The sequence below is a fragment of the Sturnira hondurensis genome, unplaced genomic scaffold, assembly GCF_014824575.4.
Source record: "Sturnira hondurensis isolate 20B ecotype Veracruz unplaced genomic scaffold, ASM1482457v3 Scaffold0007208, whole genome shotgun sequence".
In the NCBI taxonomy this organism is placed as follows: domain Eukaryota; kingdom Metazoa; phylum Chordata; class Mammalia; order Chiroptera; family Phyllostomidae; genus Sturnira; species Sturnira hondurensis.
In genome coordinates this window covers 1,343,848-1,362,674 of record NW_028079839.1, presented here as the reverse complement: position 1 = coordinate 1,362,674, position 18,827 = coordinate 1,343,848, and the positions used below count along the sequence as shown (strand labels likewise).

At 44.1% G+C, this 18,827-nt stretch overlaps 1 protein-coding gene across 1 annotated transcript in view; it reads right to left on the bottom strand.

Annotated features, from left to right (window-relative positions):
• The window catches only part of ABRAXAS2 (abraxas 2, BRISC complex subunit), a 29,901-nt gene that overhangs the window by 8,998 nt on the left and 2,076 nt on the right, over positions 1-18,827 (bottom strand). Inside the window, exons 2-7 of the mRNA XM_037051156.1 lie at positions 15,267-15,357; positions 9,758-9,794; positions 7,654-7,720; positions 2,084-2,274; positions 1,114-1,233; positions 126-210 (exon numbers count right to left, since the gene is read on the bottom strand). Coding sequence (XP_036907051.1) covers positions 126-210; positions 1,114-1,233; positions 2,084-2,274; positions 7,654-7,720; positions 9,758-9,794; positions 15,267-15,357 — 591 coding nt within the window. The remainder of the gene's footprint in view (positions 1-125; positions 211-1,113; positions 1,234-2,083; positions 2,275-7,653; positions 7,721-9,757; positions 9,795-15,266; positions 15,358-18,827) is intronic.

Below are 18,827 nucleotides of genomic sequence, written 5' to 3'. Positions count from 1 at the left end.
CTGAGAGGGGGCATCCTTGCTTGTTGACCACAATTCCTTTGTCAGTTGGGGGATTATAAAAAATGAAAGATTAAAAGCATTTGGGCAATACAAATAAGATAAAAACTAGGAAATAAATCAGTTACCTGCACTTTCTCCTGAAGTGCGTTATAAACCTGATAAATCGCCCTGATGTCCTTCATTACTCCATCCTTGTCAAAGAAGTCAGTACTGGAAGACAGACAGAAACAGATGTCACGGAAGTTACGGAAACTGCTATGAGCCTGGATGGTATTTTCCTATCCTTCCCACCTTCATCCAGTACCTAAATGCTGACTCTACAAGCCGACAATGTATCAGAAATAATATCCATACTACTAGAATTATAAAAGAGAAATATAAAATAACCCATGTGATGAATACAATTTAAAAAATAATAAAAAGTCCTGGCTGGTATAGCTCAGTGGATTGAGTGCGGGCCTGCAAACTGGACAATTGTGGTTCGATTCCCAGTCAGGGCACATGCCTGGGTTGCAGGCCAGTTCCCAGCAGAGGATGCATGAGAGGCAACCATACATTGATATTTCTCTCCTGTCCTTCCCTTCCCCTCTAAAGATAAATAAAACTAAAACAAATAATAATAATAAAAAGCTATCCATTTTTTAGTGACTGCAGTTATCTTTCAGGGTCTCAGAATTATACACAGTCTAGACAAACTTTTATATCAATTATGAAAAAAATTGTGGCAAATGATTTAAAAAAGTAATGGTAAAAGTAAACAATCTTCTCATAATAAGAATAAAATTTTTAAAAATATGTATTTATTAAATATCAATGTATGGTTGCTTCTCATGAGTCCCCTGCAGGGAACTGGCCTGCAACCCAGGCATGTGCCCTGACTGGGAATCAAACCGCGATCATGTGGTTCGCAGGCCTGCGCTCAATCCACTGAACTATACCATCCAGGGCTCAATAAGAATAAAATTTTGATTGATATATAGTGGTAATGGCAGAGAATCACCTCACCCCATTTTTCAGTTTCAAATGTATCAAACTTGATTTCACATTTTTCCATAAACCTTTGACATCTTAACAAAAGAAAAGAAAGAACTTTCCGTTTACCTTTCCACTTACCCATGTTCTTTAATAACTTTGGCATAACTCTGAGAAGTATTTGGCACTGAGGACACTTTATACTCCTGCTGGCTGGTGTTGCCTAGGTTGGGAATAGCCAGGGATATCCTCTGATTGTACCTGGGGGCAGAGTCAAGGGCACCCTGTGAACAGCACAGCCCTGGGTGAAGAGTGGGTCAGGGCAGTGGAGTGTGAGTCCCTGCCCTTGGGGACTACAGAAAGGCCTCCCCACACACCCGCCTTCACACAACCCGAGAATGTGCGAACTAGCCATTTCTGTCCTTCCCTGAAAGTCGACACTTGGTGGTCAACTCCCTGAGGGCAAAGGGCACCTTATGCATCTTCCTCATTCCCAGAGACCGGCAGAGTGCTGGGGAGGTTGTATGTTCTCAAGCAATACCACTAATAAATTAATGCAATCTTGCACTGGGCTATTTAAGGATTAATAATTATTTTCATTTATGTCCATTTAATTTATTCTACCAAAGTGAATTTCCTGAGAGACACCTCTCTGTTGTTTTCAATAGACATCGTGATCTACAGGGTCTCTTTTTTAGCAAATTCAGAATGCAAAACCCTCATTAACCAGCAGGTGGATCAATTTTACAATTCTGCCTTTAAAATCTGTGCTTTAAAATGACAGTCAGACTTCCAGAACGATAAAACTGCATTTTCACATAATGGGTTATGGAGAAGCAAATGGTGATTTCCAGCTCTTTATTCCTACGAGAACTGGTGTGTCATTAACACACTTGCTAATGCTTCTTGATTCGAAAACAATTTTAATTTATACAACTGACAGGAAAATACCTTCTCCAACTACAAAGAACACTGGCTAAGCGGAAGTCACAGAAGCTTTTCTTTAGAGATGCTATAAAATGCACATTTTCAAAGTCATAAACCTCGATGACTTGTATCCACACCCTCGTTGTTTGCACGAGGCCTGCTTACGCGAGAACGCCTTCTTTACCTTCGATTTGGTCTGAAGAGAACGTACTCTAGAGCGTGAGTGGAGCTGTTGGCGGTGGAGATGAAGCTGAAGAGGAGGAAGACGAGGTCGGGCACCCCGAGGATGCGGGTGAGCTGCTTGTGGAGGACCTGCTCTCTGTACGACATCTGCTGCTGCGTATTCCGCCGGAATCGGTACCACCCGATAACTTTCTGCAACAGGAAGGGAAGAAAATTATTAGGAGCTGTATGAAGTCTTGCAAGTTTAGCTCTGAACACACCCACACGAGCACCTGCACACAATGCTAACAGCTCTATGTGCAAGTGCCCAAAGTGGACAACTGCCCAACTGCCCATTGACAGGGCAAACGAACTGGTGTAGCCACACCCTGGACGCCCGCTCAGCAATAAACCAAACTACTGATATACACAAAACAGATGAATTCCAAAATAGTACGCTGAGTGAAAGACGCCAGACCCAGATAAAAACGATGCTGTGGGATTCTACTCATGTGAAATTCTAGCGCACGGAGACTAATCTATAGTGACACGACGGTGATCCAGCGGGACAGTGGCTGACTAGGGTGGGGTTGGGGGTGTGACAAGGAGGGATTAGAAAAGGGCCCGAGGAGACTCTGCGGTGGCAGACGTGGTCATTAGCTTATGGAGATGATGGTTTCATGGGCGGATGCACAAATCAAAACTTATCAAAGTGTGTACCATAAGTATATGCACTTTGTTTTATAGCAATTATACCTCAATACAATGACAGACCGACAAACTTCAGTTTTGTCAGTTCTAACCGTAGGTTAACTAAGCTGGTTAAGTGAATTAAACTGATATGCTCTTGAGAACAATAGTTCTCCTCATGTGATCAGCTGGATATCTGGAGAAGAGAGACCAACAAGACTTCTGGGAGCTTGCTAAAATGTTCCTGGGCCACCCCCAAACCTGCAGAATCAGAACCTTTATGGGTAGAGCCAGGAATCTGAATTTAAGACAAGTTCCTTGAGTGTTTTTCTTGTGTATACTAAAGTTTGAAAATCACTGTTGTAGAGATAATTAATTATTTACTGGAATAGAATCCTCACACAAGTTCTTTCTTTAAAATATACTCCTTGAGTGAAAAAAAATGTTTTAAGATATAAAAGTAGTTTAAAATTGTATAATGGTGCCCTGGCTGGTGTAGCTCAGTGGGTTGAGCACAGGCCTGAGAACCAAAGGGTCACCAGTTCGATTCCCAGGCAGGGCACATGCCTGGATTGTGGGCCAGGTCCCCATAGGGTACAGGAGAGAGGCAACCACACATTGATGAAAGACAACTTCTCTTTCTCCTTCCCTTCCCCTCTGTCAAAAAATAAACAAATGAAATCTTTAAAAAAAACTGTGTCACATTAAAATCAACAGTAAATCTAGATTACGTTTTGGCACTTTCGTGCAAGAAGGAAGTGAACCAACCTCTGCCGAGTCCCCTCTGCCAGAGTTCCAGCCAACAACATCACAAACATTTTCATTAGTTATCACAACCACCCTGGGAGATTAGTAATGTTTTCTCCACTGAGTTCACATCACTGCAAGGAACTACAGGGAATAAATAGTGTATGCCCTCAAGTAGTACTACTGAGCTAAAGCATGACTTTAAATTATATTACAGCAATTAATTTTGATATTCTTTAAATGAAAAGAAAACCCAAACATTTCTGGTGGCATACAAAGTCTGTCCAGAAAAGTCCAGCAATTGTTAATATAATGAGAACAGTTTGCGTGACACTGATGTAACCTGGCGGCCAAGGAGAATGGACTAGAATGCACATGCGTGAACAATGACAACTTTACTGTACTAGTCAGTGGGGGTGGCAGAAATCGTTGAGTGAATGTGTGTACTGTGTGGTTGTCACATTCAAAATGACTGAGCAATGCCCTGGCTAGTGTGGCTCAGTGGATTGAGCACTGGCGTGGGAACCAAAGGGTCACCAGTTCAATACCCAGTCAGGGCACATGTCTGGGTTGCAAGCCAAGTCCCCAGTAGGGGGTGCAAGAGAAGCAACCACACATTGATGTTTCTCTCCCTCTTTTTTCCCTCTCTTCCCTCTGTCTAAAAATAAATATAATCTTTTAAAAAATGACTGAGTAGAGCAACAAATTAACTCATTAAATTTTTGTTCCATTCTTCAAATTTTCAATTAAATATTAGATTTGAAGCTTGCCTAATGGAGGTAATTTTTTTTAAAGTTCCTATCACTTCTTAAAAAGTGGACAGTAATTAAAACATTTTCTCTATGTCCAGCACTGTTTCAGGCACCTGTGTGTATCTAAGCCTAGTATTTCTAATGCACCTTTTTAGGTAGCACAATAACCCCTGTGAGGTAAAGACACACCTTTCCTGGGGGCTCAAAATGTAAACCAGAGTTAACTAGAAAGCTCTTTAGTCATCGAAATACTATACATCACCTTTGCTTTTATGGTAGAAATTTGGACTTTTGAAAAAATCCTTAAAGAGTTTATATTATGTACAAGGTACCACAGAAAATACAACGAAATATAAAGTATAGTTTTTGCCCTTAATTAATATGAAAAATAAAAAAATTTGTTTTAGCACAAAGTTCTAGAAAATTAAAACCACAGATTGATTGACTTTTAACTTTTTTGAGACTCTTTGCCTTAGGAAAAGCAAAATTAATTCCACAAAACAACCAATGTTTCGTCTACTGTGTCTCAAAACAGCAAATCTAATTTTAAAATCCCCAAGTCAATTTGGAAATGTGTCCATATCCACCACTAAAAAACCTACATAGTATTTTACAAAGCGCAGTACTTTCTAAAAATGCCTTTTCTAAAAAAATTTTTCAATTTCAGTTGGCATTCAGTATCACATTGGTTTCAGGTGTACAACCCAGGGGTTAGACATCCACATAACTTATACATGGCCACCCCCACCTAATATCAATTTGTAAAATGTATTTTTTTTTAAAGTCAAATAAAGTCTCCCTTCATCAGTAGCCCTTTCCCAAAGTAACTACTTTTAAGTTTGGTTGGCTTGCTTCCAGATCTTTCTCCGTACATTCAAACACTCATGCAGACTTGTTTTAAATAGGCCCAAATTATATTACTTCCTTCTTCACGTAACATTAACCTGGACACCTCTCTGTGAAATTACCCAAGAACCGGCTTCGTTCTTTCCAATGGCTGCTCTGTAACCCACTGTACGGAGGTACCAACCTCACTTATTTAACCATTCCCCACTGGTGGACATTCAGACTGGTTTCAAAATTCTCACTTTTACCCAAGATGCAACAAACACCCTCACACACGGGGTCAAGAGGCCAGACTGCTGGGTGTAAACCCTGGCTCCACTGCTACTCCCTGGGGACCGTAACCAAGTTACTTAACCTTTGTTGCTTCAACTGGGAAAGCGGATGAGAACAGCAGCAAAGCCCCTCCTAGGGCTGCTGTAAGGATGAAACGCGTCACCACCTGGGGGTGCTTAGACAAGGCCCGGCACAGAGTTCAAGTGGTCAGAAATGCCAGTTTTTCACATCTTTGTGCCTGGATGCTATAATTACTTGGGCCAGATTCCTAGAGGTGACCCTGCATATTTAAAATTTTGTTATTGCAACACTCTCCTCCTAATGTCTGTACCAACTTCCATCCCCACCTACTGCGGCACCCCCGTTTCCCACAGCCCTGCCAACACTGACTATTAGCAATACTTTCATGCTTGGCCAATCTGATAGGCAAAAAGAGTGTCATGTTGCTTTAATTTGTGTTTCCTGATAGAGGTCAGATGTCTTTTCATTTATTTCTAGCCATTGTGGATTCCTTTTTGTGAATTTCCTTTTGATAACCTTTATTCATTTTTCTCACTTGTAGTTTTTTCATCTACCAAAGAAAATTTCCTGGATCTTTTTAAAAAAATATTTTACTTATTTTTAGACAGAGGGGATGGGAAGGAGAAAGAGAGGGAGAGAAACATCAACATGTGGTTGCCTCTCCTGTGTCCCCTACTGGGGACCTGGCCTGCAACTCAGGCATGTGCCCTGACTCGGAATCGAACCGGCAACCCTTTGCCTCACAGGCTTGTGCTCAATCCACTGAGCTATACCAGCCAGGGCACTTCCTGGGTCTTTTAAAAATAATTTATTGATTTTAGAGAAGGGAGGGATACAGGGAGAGAGAGAGAAAGAAACATTGATGTATTGTTCCATTTACTTATGCATTCATTGGTTGATCCCTGTATATGCCCTGACCAGGGATCAAACCCACGACCTTGGAGTACAGTGGTGACACTTTAACCAACAGGGCTCTCTTTCCCTGGCCAGGGCTTTTCCTGGAACTTTTACTATATAGTGAGTGCTATAGAAAACTGTGCTCCAATAAGAATTTTCAGGGAACAGATTTTAGCTTTAGAAAGTGTAACAAAGATCTGTTCTCTAAAATATGGAAGTACATGGAACGAGGCGGTGAGGCAGTGGTTGAGAGAAAAGGACAGACTGGAAGAGACTCCAGGATGCGGGCTCTCGGGCAAGTCGTTGGAAATGGGAGAGTGGGGCCATGATGCCTGTGGCGGCTCTAACTCCCTCTCCCAGGTGGGCGGGCGGCCAGCTCAGACTCTGCGGAGGACGCTGAGCACCCCGAGCTTGTTGTCACTTACAGAGCCTGTGTCCTCTCTTCCAACCCAGCCCCCGCACTCTGCACTCTTCCTTTGATCTTACCTGCTTCTCTTTCTCCCTTCACCCCACAGGAGCACAGAGACGACGCTGGTCACAAACACCGCTCCACTCTGGCCCCTGCACCTTTCTCAGACGTGGTAGGGCCACACCCCACACTGCCATGATTACTGTCATCCACAGGTAACACTTTAAAAGCTTTTTGGGGGGCCCTGGCTGGTGTAGCTCAGTGGATTGAGTGTGGGCCTGTGAAGCAAAGGGTCACTGGTTCGATTCCCAGTCAGGGCACATGCCTGGGTTGTAGGCCAGGTCCCCAGTAGGGGACACATGAGAGGCAACCACACAGTGATGTTTCTCTGCCACTCTTTCTCCTTCCCTTCCCCTCTCTCTAAAAATAAATAAATAAAATATATTTTTTAATAAAAGCTTTTTTTGGTAATATGTGCTTCTAAGCAAAAGCATTCTGCTTTTTGTTTGACAAGTTGAAAACTTTTATTGGCACTTTGTTTCCTCAAGTGATGGTTTAATAACCAATCTATTTTTCTGGAATTTACATACCAAGGTAAAACTGATAAAATTAATGCAAGTTATGAAATATTTACAAAATTATTTTAATTATAAGTAGAAAAACAAAACTGCCCAGACTCAGTTCAACTACTGTCAATTTTCAGATTATAGTTCATTTCTTTTTCTGATCTTTACATAATGGAATCATACTATAAATTAGATATCTGAACTTTTTTCTGTTGATGTATTATAAACATTGTTTCACATCTGTAATTTATCTTTAAAAGTACTCAAGGTAACAGAACTCTCATATATTAACATCAAGTGTTCATTTACACTCCTTTCTGGTTTTAAGCTTTGCGTGATGAGATAAGGACCAATGTCCAAATCAGAACGGGCAACAAAAGTCACAACATACCTTTCTCCGATCTTTGAGAATCCTGTCCAAACTCTCTTCATTAACTTTGCTTGCATAGTCATAAAAACTGTTTAAAAAAAAGGATTAAAACCACATGATATTGTGACATGGATGTGCTTAGCTATGTGTGTCCACAGGCCACCTAAAACAACTCTATCTTGGTAACAGAGAGAGAACTGTCTTCGACAGGTAAACAAAGAGAGGTCGATCCACGCGCTTTGCTGACATGAGGTCTCTTTTGTATCATGTTTTGGGGGGGGTTACTCCCACAGGGGGAGGTGCTAATAGCAACTGATCCCAAAGATGTGGTATCTTTTCCTTGTTTCTATGTACTAATTACATATATTTATATAAGAATGCTGTTCATTTCCTGAGCAATGAAGGAAAATGAACACTTGTTGAATGCTTAACCAGAAACTTAGCTGCATGCTTTCTCCTGTCATTCATGTCATTCTTGCCTCAATGCTGGGAGGTAGTGGTTTAGCCCAGAAAATCAACAAGTTTTATCCCATTTTTGTAGACAAAGATTATTGAAGTTAAGTGACTTAACCCAAATCATAAAGCTGGTAGCTGGAAGAGCCAGGATTTTGAGCCCAGGTCTGGCTGGCTTCCAACTGAATACGCTCCCCCCTAAAACAGACCCCCCTGACCAGGGCCCTGTGCCGAGCGGGGCAGGCACACTCGTGTGTGGGCCCTTCTACCACTGGCCCGAACGCCGCCTTCCTCCCCACCTCCCACCACAAGCCCAGGCCTTGTAAGATAGAAAGGAGTCCGAGACGCAGGAAAACAAGCTGGGAGTCGGGAGGTACCAGCTCATCAGTTCTGCTCCTGCGTGTGATCTGGAGCGTGTCACTCAGCCCACCTGCCTGCCCCCCACTTCCTCTGTTGCAAAGAGTTTGGGGTAGACAGACGGTTTCTAAGATTTCTTTCAGCTCTAAGAATTATGAGTCCATGATGAAACTGAGTTAAATCCTTGTTCTGTTGGCTTTGCTGACAGTATTTTAAGGAATTACTCAGAAGGGCAAGGCAGGGCACACCTAAGGACGCTCTGGAGTAGTCAGGGCCCAGGGGTCACTTTCGCGGCCGGGACACAGGCACTGTGCAGACCAGGGCCTGAGCCCTTTCATTCGTTCTGAGAGGCTTCTCTCAGGAGCCACTGCTCATTTGCTTCCTACTCCTCTCTCAGTCCCGTGTCAACCTAGAACAGATGGGCTCCTCGCCTCCCTTGAAGCCTGTCCACAGGTGGCCATCTTGCATGAAAACTCCGAGGTAACAAGAGGGTGGGGGTACGAGTAGGGGATGAACATGACACAAGTCCCCAGGGGCTCTGGTGCACGGGGGGCTGGGGTTGGGCCAGGGGGTCTGGGAGCTGCAGGGCAAGCCCAGCCAGGGGCAGGGAGCCGGCAGGTGTTTAAGGAGGGAAGTGTGGATGAGAACTTTGGAGAGCAGCACTTCCGGGAGGGAGAGCAAGGCCTTGGGGAATTTTCAGAAACAGGGAGACAGCACAGCATCCTCACACTGCCCTTAGGCAGCAGGGCTGGGATCCGAGGGAAGGCAGGGGCCTGGTGGGAGCCTGGGGAGCGCAGTCAGTGTGCGGGTCACTGGCCTTTTCACCCGCCCCTCCCCACCCAGGTCTCTCTGTCATTTGCTGTCTCCCTCCCTTCTAAATGTCTCCTCCCATTTTTCCTCTTTCTGTCCTTTAGTTTGTCATAATATGCAACTGGTGTATATTAACTTAAACACAAAAAGAAAGTTTTATGTTCTCCTTGGTTACATTTTAAAGTGAACAGTTTTCATTCCTCCTAACCCCCCCACCCCCTCAATTATTTTACCTATGTGTGATCCCGGCTGACTTCCTTCTCTGGGTAAAGAGCTCTTGCCAGGGAGGCTGGTGGAGCTTCCACTCCAAACCTCTGCGAACAAGACTGACAAGAGGCACAGGGTTTGTGCCTCCCCTCTCCTAACCTGACACAGTGCCACGCACACACTTGGTACTCAGTGAATAAGTGGATGTGGAGGCCCTCAGTTACACTTGTGCGTCCCTAGCCATAATTAGCTACAGGCATACATTCACTAGTTTTTAGCAAAGAAGGGTGTGGCTTACCTAAAAAGTTTTGAACAAGGCTGATGGTTATGGATTTCTGTAATTAGAAAGAGAAAACACACATTAATCACGTGAAATACAGACAACTAAAAAGTAGCCCAGGATTCCCCCCCCAAAATCTCAGGCAATAAAAAGATAGTTTTCCGCCCTGGCTGGTGTAGCTCAGTGGATTGAGCTAGGGTTATGAACCAAAGGGTCACCAGTTCGATTCCCAGTCAGGGCACATGACTGGGTTGCAGGCCAGGTTCCCAGTATGGGGCATGTGAGTGGCAACCACACACTGATACTTCTCTCCTTCTCTTCCCCCCTCTCTAAAAATGAACAAATAATATCTTAAAAAAAAGATAATTTTCCTCTTCCGAATAGGCGCTGTTGTACATACTAGTGAAGCACTGTATTTTCACAGTATTTCAACAGAGGCCCATTCTCAGAAGTAAATCGGAGAAGGACGTTCTGTCTTCATCTGCCTGTCCTGGACAAGCCTGCACTGACCGCTGTGTGCGGGAGCAGGCAGCGCCAGGCACCCTTCTTCAGTCCCACCGGGTCAGAGCGAGTAGGGGAGTCGCCTGACCGTCGCATTTGGTCATGGTGGGTAAAGGCTGTGGCACCGCCTGGGAGAGGGCCTTCCCTACCATCTCCAACTTACTAACAACTCCTCACAACTCGGGCCAGGTGTTTTGAAGGGGAAGGGAGGAAACTCTGGAAGTCTATCAACCCTTTCAAAGACGGTCGGCATCAAGGGCAACTGGTATTTATGAGGCAGATCTGAAAAGACTGCTGTGATTAACCAGAACAATTTCTTCTGGCTCATCAGGGGCTCAGGCTCTGGCTTGCTTTATAAGACCACGAGACTAATTAGCCATTCAATTCTATAAGGAACATTCTCCTGGACAGCGACTCATCACCTGCTGTTTAAACTGTCACAGCCCAGAGTTACAGGCTGCAGTTTTAATTATTCAGTTGAAACGAAACCTCAACCCTGAAAGACAGGGGCTCCTAGCCTCTGCACCGCTGTCGCCACTGCTAAGGCACATGCGTGGATGCAGCACTTCCCCGGGAAAGGAAGGTTTGTCTCCCCAGGAGGCTGTTGACACAGCGAGACCAGCGAGAAAGCCTCACCTACAACAGAAACACGCCCTTCTTGTATCACCCAAATGATACTGTTATGCCTTCCTAAGTTACCTCAGAGATTCTTTTAGTAAGTAATTAGAATGTGAAACATCTGTAGCAAAACATTATCTAGACTTCAGGGAAAAGGGAAAAAAAACCCATCTTCTACTTGACAGGAAAGAATATTTTAGGAAAATCCCTGGAGTAAACGCTGAGCTCTGAACACACCTCCTGTCATCATCCGCCCCAGCAGACTCCTTCCACGACTTACAACCTGGCTTGGAGGCACACTGAAGACACGCTCTAGATACCGTGGGTTTCTGGAAGAGGCTGAAGCTTTCTCCCGTGAGATTTTTCGCAACACCTAACCAAACACTCCACGGAGAAAACGGGGCGAGGGCCTCCAACACGGTAATGCTGCAGAGCAGCATGAGGTCCATGGGCACGTTAGCCACGGGTGGGCCTTCCGCAGGGCAGCCTCCTGGGGACGCCAGGCCTTCCCACGCATACCCAGAGTCCATCTCCACGGCAGACTCCTCGTCCCGGGCGTGTGGCGATTCCGCACACCGGTCCGCACAAATCCCTGCTGGGAGGTGCTGCTGCTCCTGCTCACCTTCCCATCTCTGCCTGCTTCTCCCCCCCCACCTCCATCCTTCCCAGTAACCGCCACCACACCACCTCACTAACGGGGGCACGCCTCCTGTTTAAGAGGGTGCTGCCTCCCGTGAGTCAGCACAGCTTTCAAGTTAATGTGTCTTCGAAACAAGACACAGAGACTTCGTGTTCAAATGTGATACTCAATATGAAGTCCCCGTCACTGTGCAGAGTCCAGTGAAGATATCTGTGCATGGGTTCACACATTTTGACAAATAATACTACGGTCTATTTATTTTATTTAAAACATCCTATTCTGGAGGTTACATTATGCCAGAAAATTTGTTCACATTATCACTATGAAAAACTACTCATGGCACTTTGCTTAATGTTTGGCCTTTCCAGAGCCTCTGGTTTACACTTTCTAATAGAATTCTATTTATTTATTTACTTACTTATTTATAAAGTATAGTTGATATACAGTTTTGTATTAGTTTCTGGTTTACAACACAGCGATTCACACACCTCAAGATGCTATCGCCACAGCAGGCTAGTAACCGCCTGTCATGGCACATGGGTGCGATGACATGAAAGGCCCTGTTCCCTGTGCTGTACGTCACATCCCATGACTAATTCAATCACCGGGAGTTTGTATTTCTTAACCCCCTTCCCCTTCACTGCCCTCCAGCCCCCTCCTCTCGGGCAATCATCAGCTGTTCTCTATGCCTGAAACTAGTTCTGTTTTGTGTTTTAGATTCCACATACGAGTGAGTCCACATGGTATTTGTCGTCTTCTGTTCAACTTTCCCACTTACAGAATACTCCCTAGGTCCACCAATGTTGTCGCAAACGGCAAGATCGCGATGCTCACAGCGCGCCGCCCCCTTGTGCGTGCGCCCGCACTGCCCTCACCCACCTGCCTGCCGATGTGTAGAGGCTGCCCGGACCTCAGCTCTCGTAAGCACTATGGGAAGCACGGGGGCGCCCACCCTTCCAAACTGCTGCGCCGTTTCTTCAGATGAAGCCCTGGACGGGGTCTGCCCTTGTGCACGGCGATTCCACCTGAAATGCCGAGGACTGCGCGGGCTGACTGCACGAGCACACACTCCGACCGGCAGGGCGCCGGGTTCTCTCTGCTCCACGTCCTAGACAGGTGCTCTTCGTTGTCTTTTTGATAACAGCCATTCTGACAGGCGTGCGGTGATATTTTCGTGGTTTTGATTTTGATTTCCTGATAATTAGTGATGTTCAGCATCTTTCCATGTATCTGTTGGCCATCTGCATGTCTTCTTTGAAGAAATGTCTATTCAAATCCTCTGCCCACTTTTAAATTGGATTGTTTTTTGATGTTGAATTGTTATAAGTTCTTTATATATTTTGGATATTGACCCCTATTGGCTATACCATTAGCAACTACCTTCTCTTTACTCAAAGTAGGTTGCCTTTTCAGTTTGTTGATGATTTTCTTCACTGTTCAAAACCTTTTTAGTTTAACAGAATCCCATCTGGCCCTGGCTGGTGCGGCTCAGTGGATTGTTAGCCCAAGAACAAAGGGTCACCAGTTCAATCCCCAGTCAGGGCACATGCCTGGGTTACAGGCCAGGTCCTCAGTAAGGGGCACACAAGAGGCAACCACACATTGATGTTTCTCTCCCTCTCCTTCTCCCTCCCTTCCTCTCTCTCTAAAAATAAATATATATATATTTTAAAATCCCGTATGATTTTTTTCTTTTGTTGCCCTTGCCCGGGGAGATGTATCCAAAAACATAAGAGTAAAGTCAAAGAGTTCACTGCCTATGTCTTCTTCTAAGAGTTTTATGGTTTCAGGGATTACATTTAAGTCTTTTTTTTTTTTTAAAGGAAAACTTTTTTTTTTTTAAGATTTTATTTATTTATCTTTAGAGGGGAAGGGAAGGAGAGAGGGAGAGAAATATCAATGTATGGTTGCTCCTCATGCGTCCCCCGTTGGGAACTGGCCCCCACTGGGAACTGGCCTGCAACCCAGGCATGTGCCCTGACTGGGAATCGAACTGCGATCGTGTGGTTCACAGGCCCACGCTCAATCCACTGAGCTACACCAGCCAGGCTACATTTAAGTCTTTAATCCATAATATGTATTTATTTTTAAAAGAAGAAGATAACAATACATTTAAGATAATACTAGTAAACAATTTGTCCAGGAGATCCACAATCATTTAAACTGAAGGCAGATCATAAAATAAAGGTTGTCCAGTAAAAGACATTTGGACTCTACAGAAATGGGTATTTACTGCAAGAACCAGAAGATTTATGAACCAAAGAATCACTACATTATGCTGTAGAATTTGAATTACTTTCTCATGCTATTTCTTTAAAAATGAACAGCTAGAATATGAATCAAAAATGCTATTTTTGTGGTCATGCCAGACAAGGGAGCCTTTTCTCGCATGTTTGCTGTCAATTAACCACATCTGGCATTTTAACCTTCACCTACCACATTAATTTGGAAAACTCCAGGGTAAACATTGAATTAGGGCACCAATGTCCAGTGAAACCAAATTCTCCCCTTTGGGATTTTAAAGAGTTAAGCAAAACAAAACAAAACAAAAGAACAAAAGCAAAACCTCAATGGGAGAACGCTACACTTGCAAATGCCAAGTCTTTATTTAACAAGTCCATACTGTGGAAGCGGGTTTTACAGCTCCTGTCCGCAGGAGAGAGTTCAGTCCGTCTCCCCCAGTCCTGGCCCCCCCTCACCCTCACCCTGGCCTCCAGATCCAGGTACTAGAAGGCTGTCAGCACAGGCTTGAAATCCATGACGTAGCCCAACACCAGCTGGCCTTCAGGAAGTATTTCGAACCGCCCATTGTCACGCCCACTGTGTCTCGGTCCCAGAAACAGGCCAGACCCCTGCCTGTTTCACCCACTCCTTGCCATGCCCTCCGAGCGCACCACCCTGGCTTTGAGTCCCCTCCTTCATGACGTCTGTGCTGACGCCACCCACTAGCAGTCCCCCGCACCCAATCTAGGGGACCTGCTCATTCCTCTTCCCCAGCACTCGTCTTCGCTGCTGGTGTTTCTGTACACTTGTTTTGTCCTCCCCACTCTCCTGGAAGGCGGGATGCATCTGGACATGCTTCTCACTGCCTGGCATGCGCCTGACACTTCAATAAATGTGGGCTGTGTAAACGGGGAAAACGCCCCTCGCTATGTTCTGAGCAAGGGGATATGTTGTTTGGTGACACACCTGAGGCACAGCTACAAGGATTATGTCAGTCTTCTCCTTACTGATGAGAAGACTGACCCAAACAGAGCAAGGGGATCTATTAACACTCCTTCGTCTTTCTCCTAAACTGGCTGTTTGACTTCTTCTTCAAAGGCTGTACAGATTTAGCAAATATCTTACATAAATGAGGTGAACATCTTTGCCAGACTCCTTCAGAAAGGATGTGTAACATACCCTTTCATTGTGGTAGGAGGTGATGCTGGCAATGGGGATAGCCTAATCTGCAAACTGGAGGTTCAGAGTGGTTTTGAAGAGACTATTAAGTGCCACAGCACATAGAAATTCAGTCCAAGTCAGGTCAGTTAGTGGGTAAGGGGCAGCTTTATAGAATACCCAAACCTACAGCTATGTGCTGTACATTTACACCGACTTACAAGAACATTTCATAACACTTACTAGTGCAAACAGCTGCACTTTGATTTGAGTGGTTTTCCACACGCCTTTCTCATCTTTGAGGTTAAAATCAGTTAAGGGCTAAAGAACAAAAAAACAGTACATATTTTTAAAAGTATGTTGAAGGTCTGTGATAAACTTACTTACCGATGACTTGCAGAAACTCTGTGTTGCTAATTTGTGAGTCACTGATGCTAAAGGTTTCCTCTTGTCTTACCTCTCCCAGCAAAAATCCTTCCTAAAGGCAAGAAAAGAAAATAGTTGCAGACTAAAAATAAAGATGATTTTTACCGGTATTAGGAGGTATTTAGGACATAAATCCAACAATAATCCAAATAAGCTCAGCATGCAAACTACCATGGAATAAACGAGTAAGACAAAAGCAATCTGAAATATGTTAACTGGATTGTTTGAAAAAAGGATCCCATACAAGAGGAAATATTATTTTAATCCCTTCAAGTTTTCTGGTTTTTTTTTCAGTAAAAATGAGCACAGTGAATTCATCCCCTAAATCCCACTAAGTAGAATAACTAATGTCAAAAAGCTCAGGAAGCAGAACTATTCCGCTTGTTTTCTTGAAACAGGATACAATTTATGTTATTGTATTAGAAACACTGCTAATAATAAAAGAATAAAGAAATTAACACAATGCACAACTACTTTTTCTTGTATAAGCTGGCGTGGGAAATTAGGGTCTCAGTGAATAAATTCTTATCACTCGCATGAAAGTGCTTCTTTAGTACATGCAGAGACTTGTTTATTTACACCTTGGGGGGTATCTGCCACCAGGGTCAGTTCTGGGTCACCCAGCACACAACCCACTGCTAGAGCACTCGCTGTCACGCTCAGCACAAGCAGTAGAAGAACTGAGACCCCTAATGTCAAAATAGCTTCCCTGTACAGATGGGGGTCCTGGAACTCCCTCCCCAGATACCTGCTCGGCCTCCTCCTTCCCTTAGGCTCTTTACTCAAAAGGCACGTAACCAGAGAGGCCTTCCCTGGCCCATGTAACGAAAAGAGCACCTGCCAGGCACTCTGTCCCCTTTACCCTGCATTCTCTTCCTCTCTAGTGTTCTACCTGTCACGTTACATTTTAAATGAATAAATGCCTATTCCCCACTAACCTGTAAGCTTCGTGAGAGCAGGGACTTTGTGCTTGTTTACTGATCTATCTCAGCACCTAGCACAGTGCCGAACCACTACCAAGTGCTCAATAAATACTGGCTGAGTAAACTTATTGATACAATGACCTTTGCTATATACCTTTTTATATTCTAGGGTGATCCTTCAAATCAATTAAAGAAGGTTCCTAGTTCAAGAATATTCCCCATGGAAGTGTGAATCTGTGGGAGTGAGGAGAGAGAGACGCTTTACAGCACAGCTTTTGTACTGAATTAGGGGAGTGGGGTGTCCTGAAATCCCAAACCATCATGTACAGGGCATTGCTCAAACCTGAGAAATAAAGATATCTCCTTAAGACTTCTGCCAAGATGGAGGCGTAGGTGGAAACACTGTGCCTTCTCCCACAACCAAGTTTGAATACAACAAAGGTCTGGAGAACAAAGACACAGCCAAAGAACAGAAAACTGAACTATACGGAAGTCAACGAACGTTCAACCGGACTGGTAAGAGGGGAGGAGCCAGCAGCCGGGCAGGGTCGGGCAGGAAGGATCCCCGGACCCAGGCAACCCAGGCGACCCAGGCGTGCAGGCAGCTGGGGTAGCATCGAGGACCCAGTGAGGGTTCGGGGCAGGCTGACCTCGGTTGCACATTCTCACGCATAGATAAACCAGCAAAGGAGTGAGCAGTGAGACGGACCGGGTGGCCCCTATGGCGGGAGGAGGCAGAGGGAACGGCCATTGATTTCCTTTGGCCCCGCCCCCACATACGGCATCACAACCCAGCCACTGAGTTGCCCCGCCCTGGTGAATACCTAGGGCTCCGCTCGTCATTCGTAACAGGCACAAACAGTCCAAAATATGGCTCAAGAAGAACTCAAAGCTCCAGAGCCGACAACTCTAAGCGACCAGGAAATAGTGAACCTCTCAGATGCACAATTCAAGACACTGGTGATCAGGATGCTTACAGAACTGGTTGATTTTAGCCTCAAATTAGAGGAACATATGAAGGCTAAACTAATTGAAATGAAGGGAAATGCACAGGAAACCAACAGTGATGGAAAGGAAACTGGGACTCAAATCAATGGGGTGGACCAGAAGGAAGAACGAAACATCCAAGCAGAAAGGAATGAAGAAATGAGAATTCAAAAAAATGAGGAGAGGCTTAGGAACCTCCAGGACATCTTTAAATGTTCCAACATCCGAATTATAGGGGTACCAGAAGGGGGAAAGAAACAGCCACGAGTGGAAAAATGATTTGAACAAATAATAAAGGAGAACTTCCCCAGTCTGGCAAAGGAAATAGACTTCCAGGAAATCCAGGAAGCTCAGAGAGTCCCAAAGAAGTTGGACCCAAGAAGGAACATACCAAGGCACATCATAATTACACTAGCCAAGATTAAAATGAAGGAGAGAATCCTAGAAGCAGCAAGAGATAAGGGGACAGTCACCTACAAAGGAGTTCCCATCAGACTGTCAGCGGATTTCTGAAAAGAGACCTTACAGGCAAGAAGGGGCTGGAAAGAAGTATTCCAAGTCATGAAATCCAAAGACCTACAGCCAAGATTGCTTTATCCAGCAAAGCTTTCATTTAGAATGGAAAGGCAGATAAAGTGCTTCTCAGATAAGATCAAATTCAAGGAGTTCATCATCACCAAGCACTTATTATATGAAATGTTAAAGGGACTTATCTAAGAAAAAGAAGATAAAAAATATGAACAGTGAGAGGACAGCAAACTCACAGTTATCAACAACCACACCTCAAACAAAAGCAAACCAAGAGAACAGCTAGATCAGGAGCGGAACCACAGAAATGAAGAACATATGGAGGGTTAGCAACAGGGGAGTGGGAGGAGGAGAAGGGGAGAGAAGGTACAGAAAATAGCATAGATAGTAGGTAGAAAATAGACAGGGGGGAGGGCAAGAATAGTAGGGGAAATATAGAATCTAATGAACTTGAGACACGTGGTCATAAACTAAAGGGAGGAATGGTGGGGGAGGGGGTGTACAGGGTGGAGGAGAATGAAGGGGGGAATAGAACAACAACTGTAATGGTATAATCAATAAAATACATTTAAAAAAAGAGAGAGATCTCCTTAAAAAAGTGATCTCATATGTGAAGAAGTGACCATGACTACCAGTTTGAGAAACACTAACTGAAAAAGCTTCTTTTATTTTCTAAAAGTCTTTCAGTTACAAGTTCTCAGTACAAAAGAAAAATCCTGTAACAGGTAGAGAAAAAACTAAAATTTCTATAGACGTTTAGACCTTAAGAACACACCTCCAGATTCCTAGTGTTCCAGTCCAGAACTGCCAGACTTAGCAAATAAAAATACAAGACACCCAGTTAAATTTGAATTTCAGATAAACAACAAATCATTTTTATGTAATATTTGGGATATACTTACACTGACAATTTTTTTAAATCTGAAATTCAAATTTAACTGGGTGCCCTATATTTTACCTGGCAACTCTACTGCAATTCTCATTTTGAAAAAGTCGACATGACATCAAGACATTCTAAGTCAACTGTAAAGTAAATGCTTCTTTATCTACTGGTCTGGGACTATCTGAGCCACCGTTACTTTAT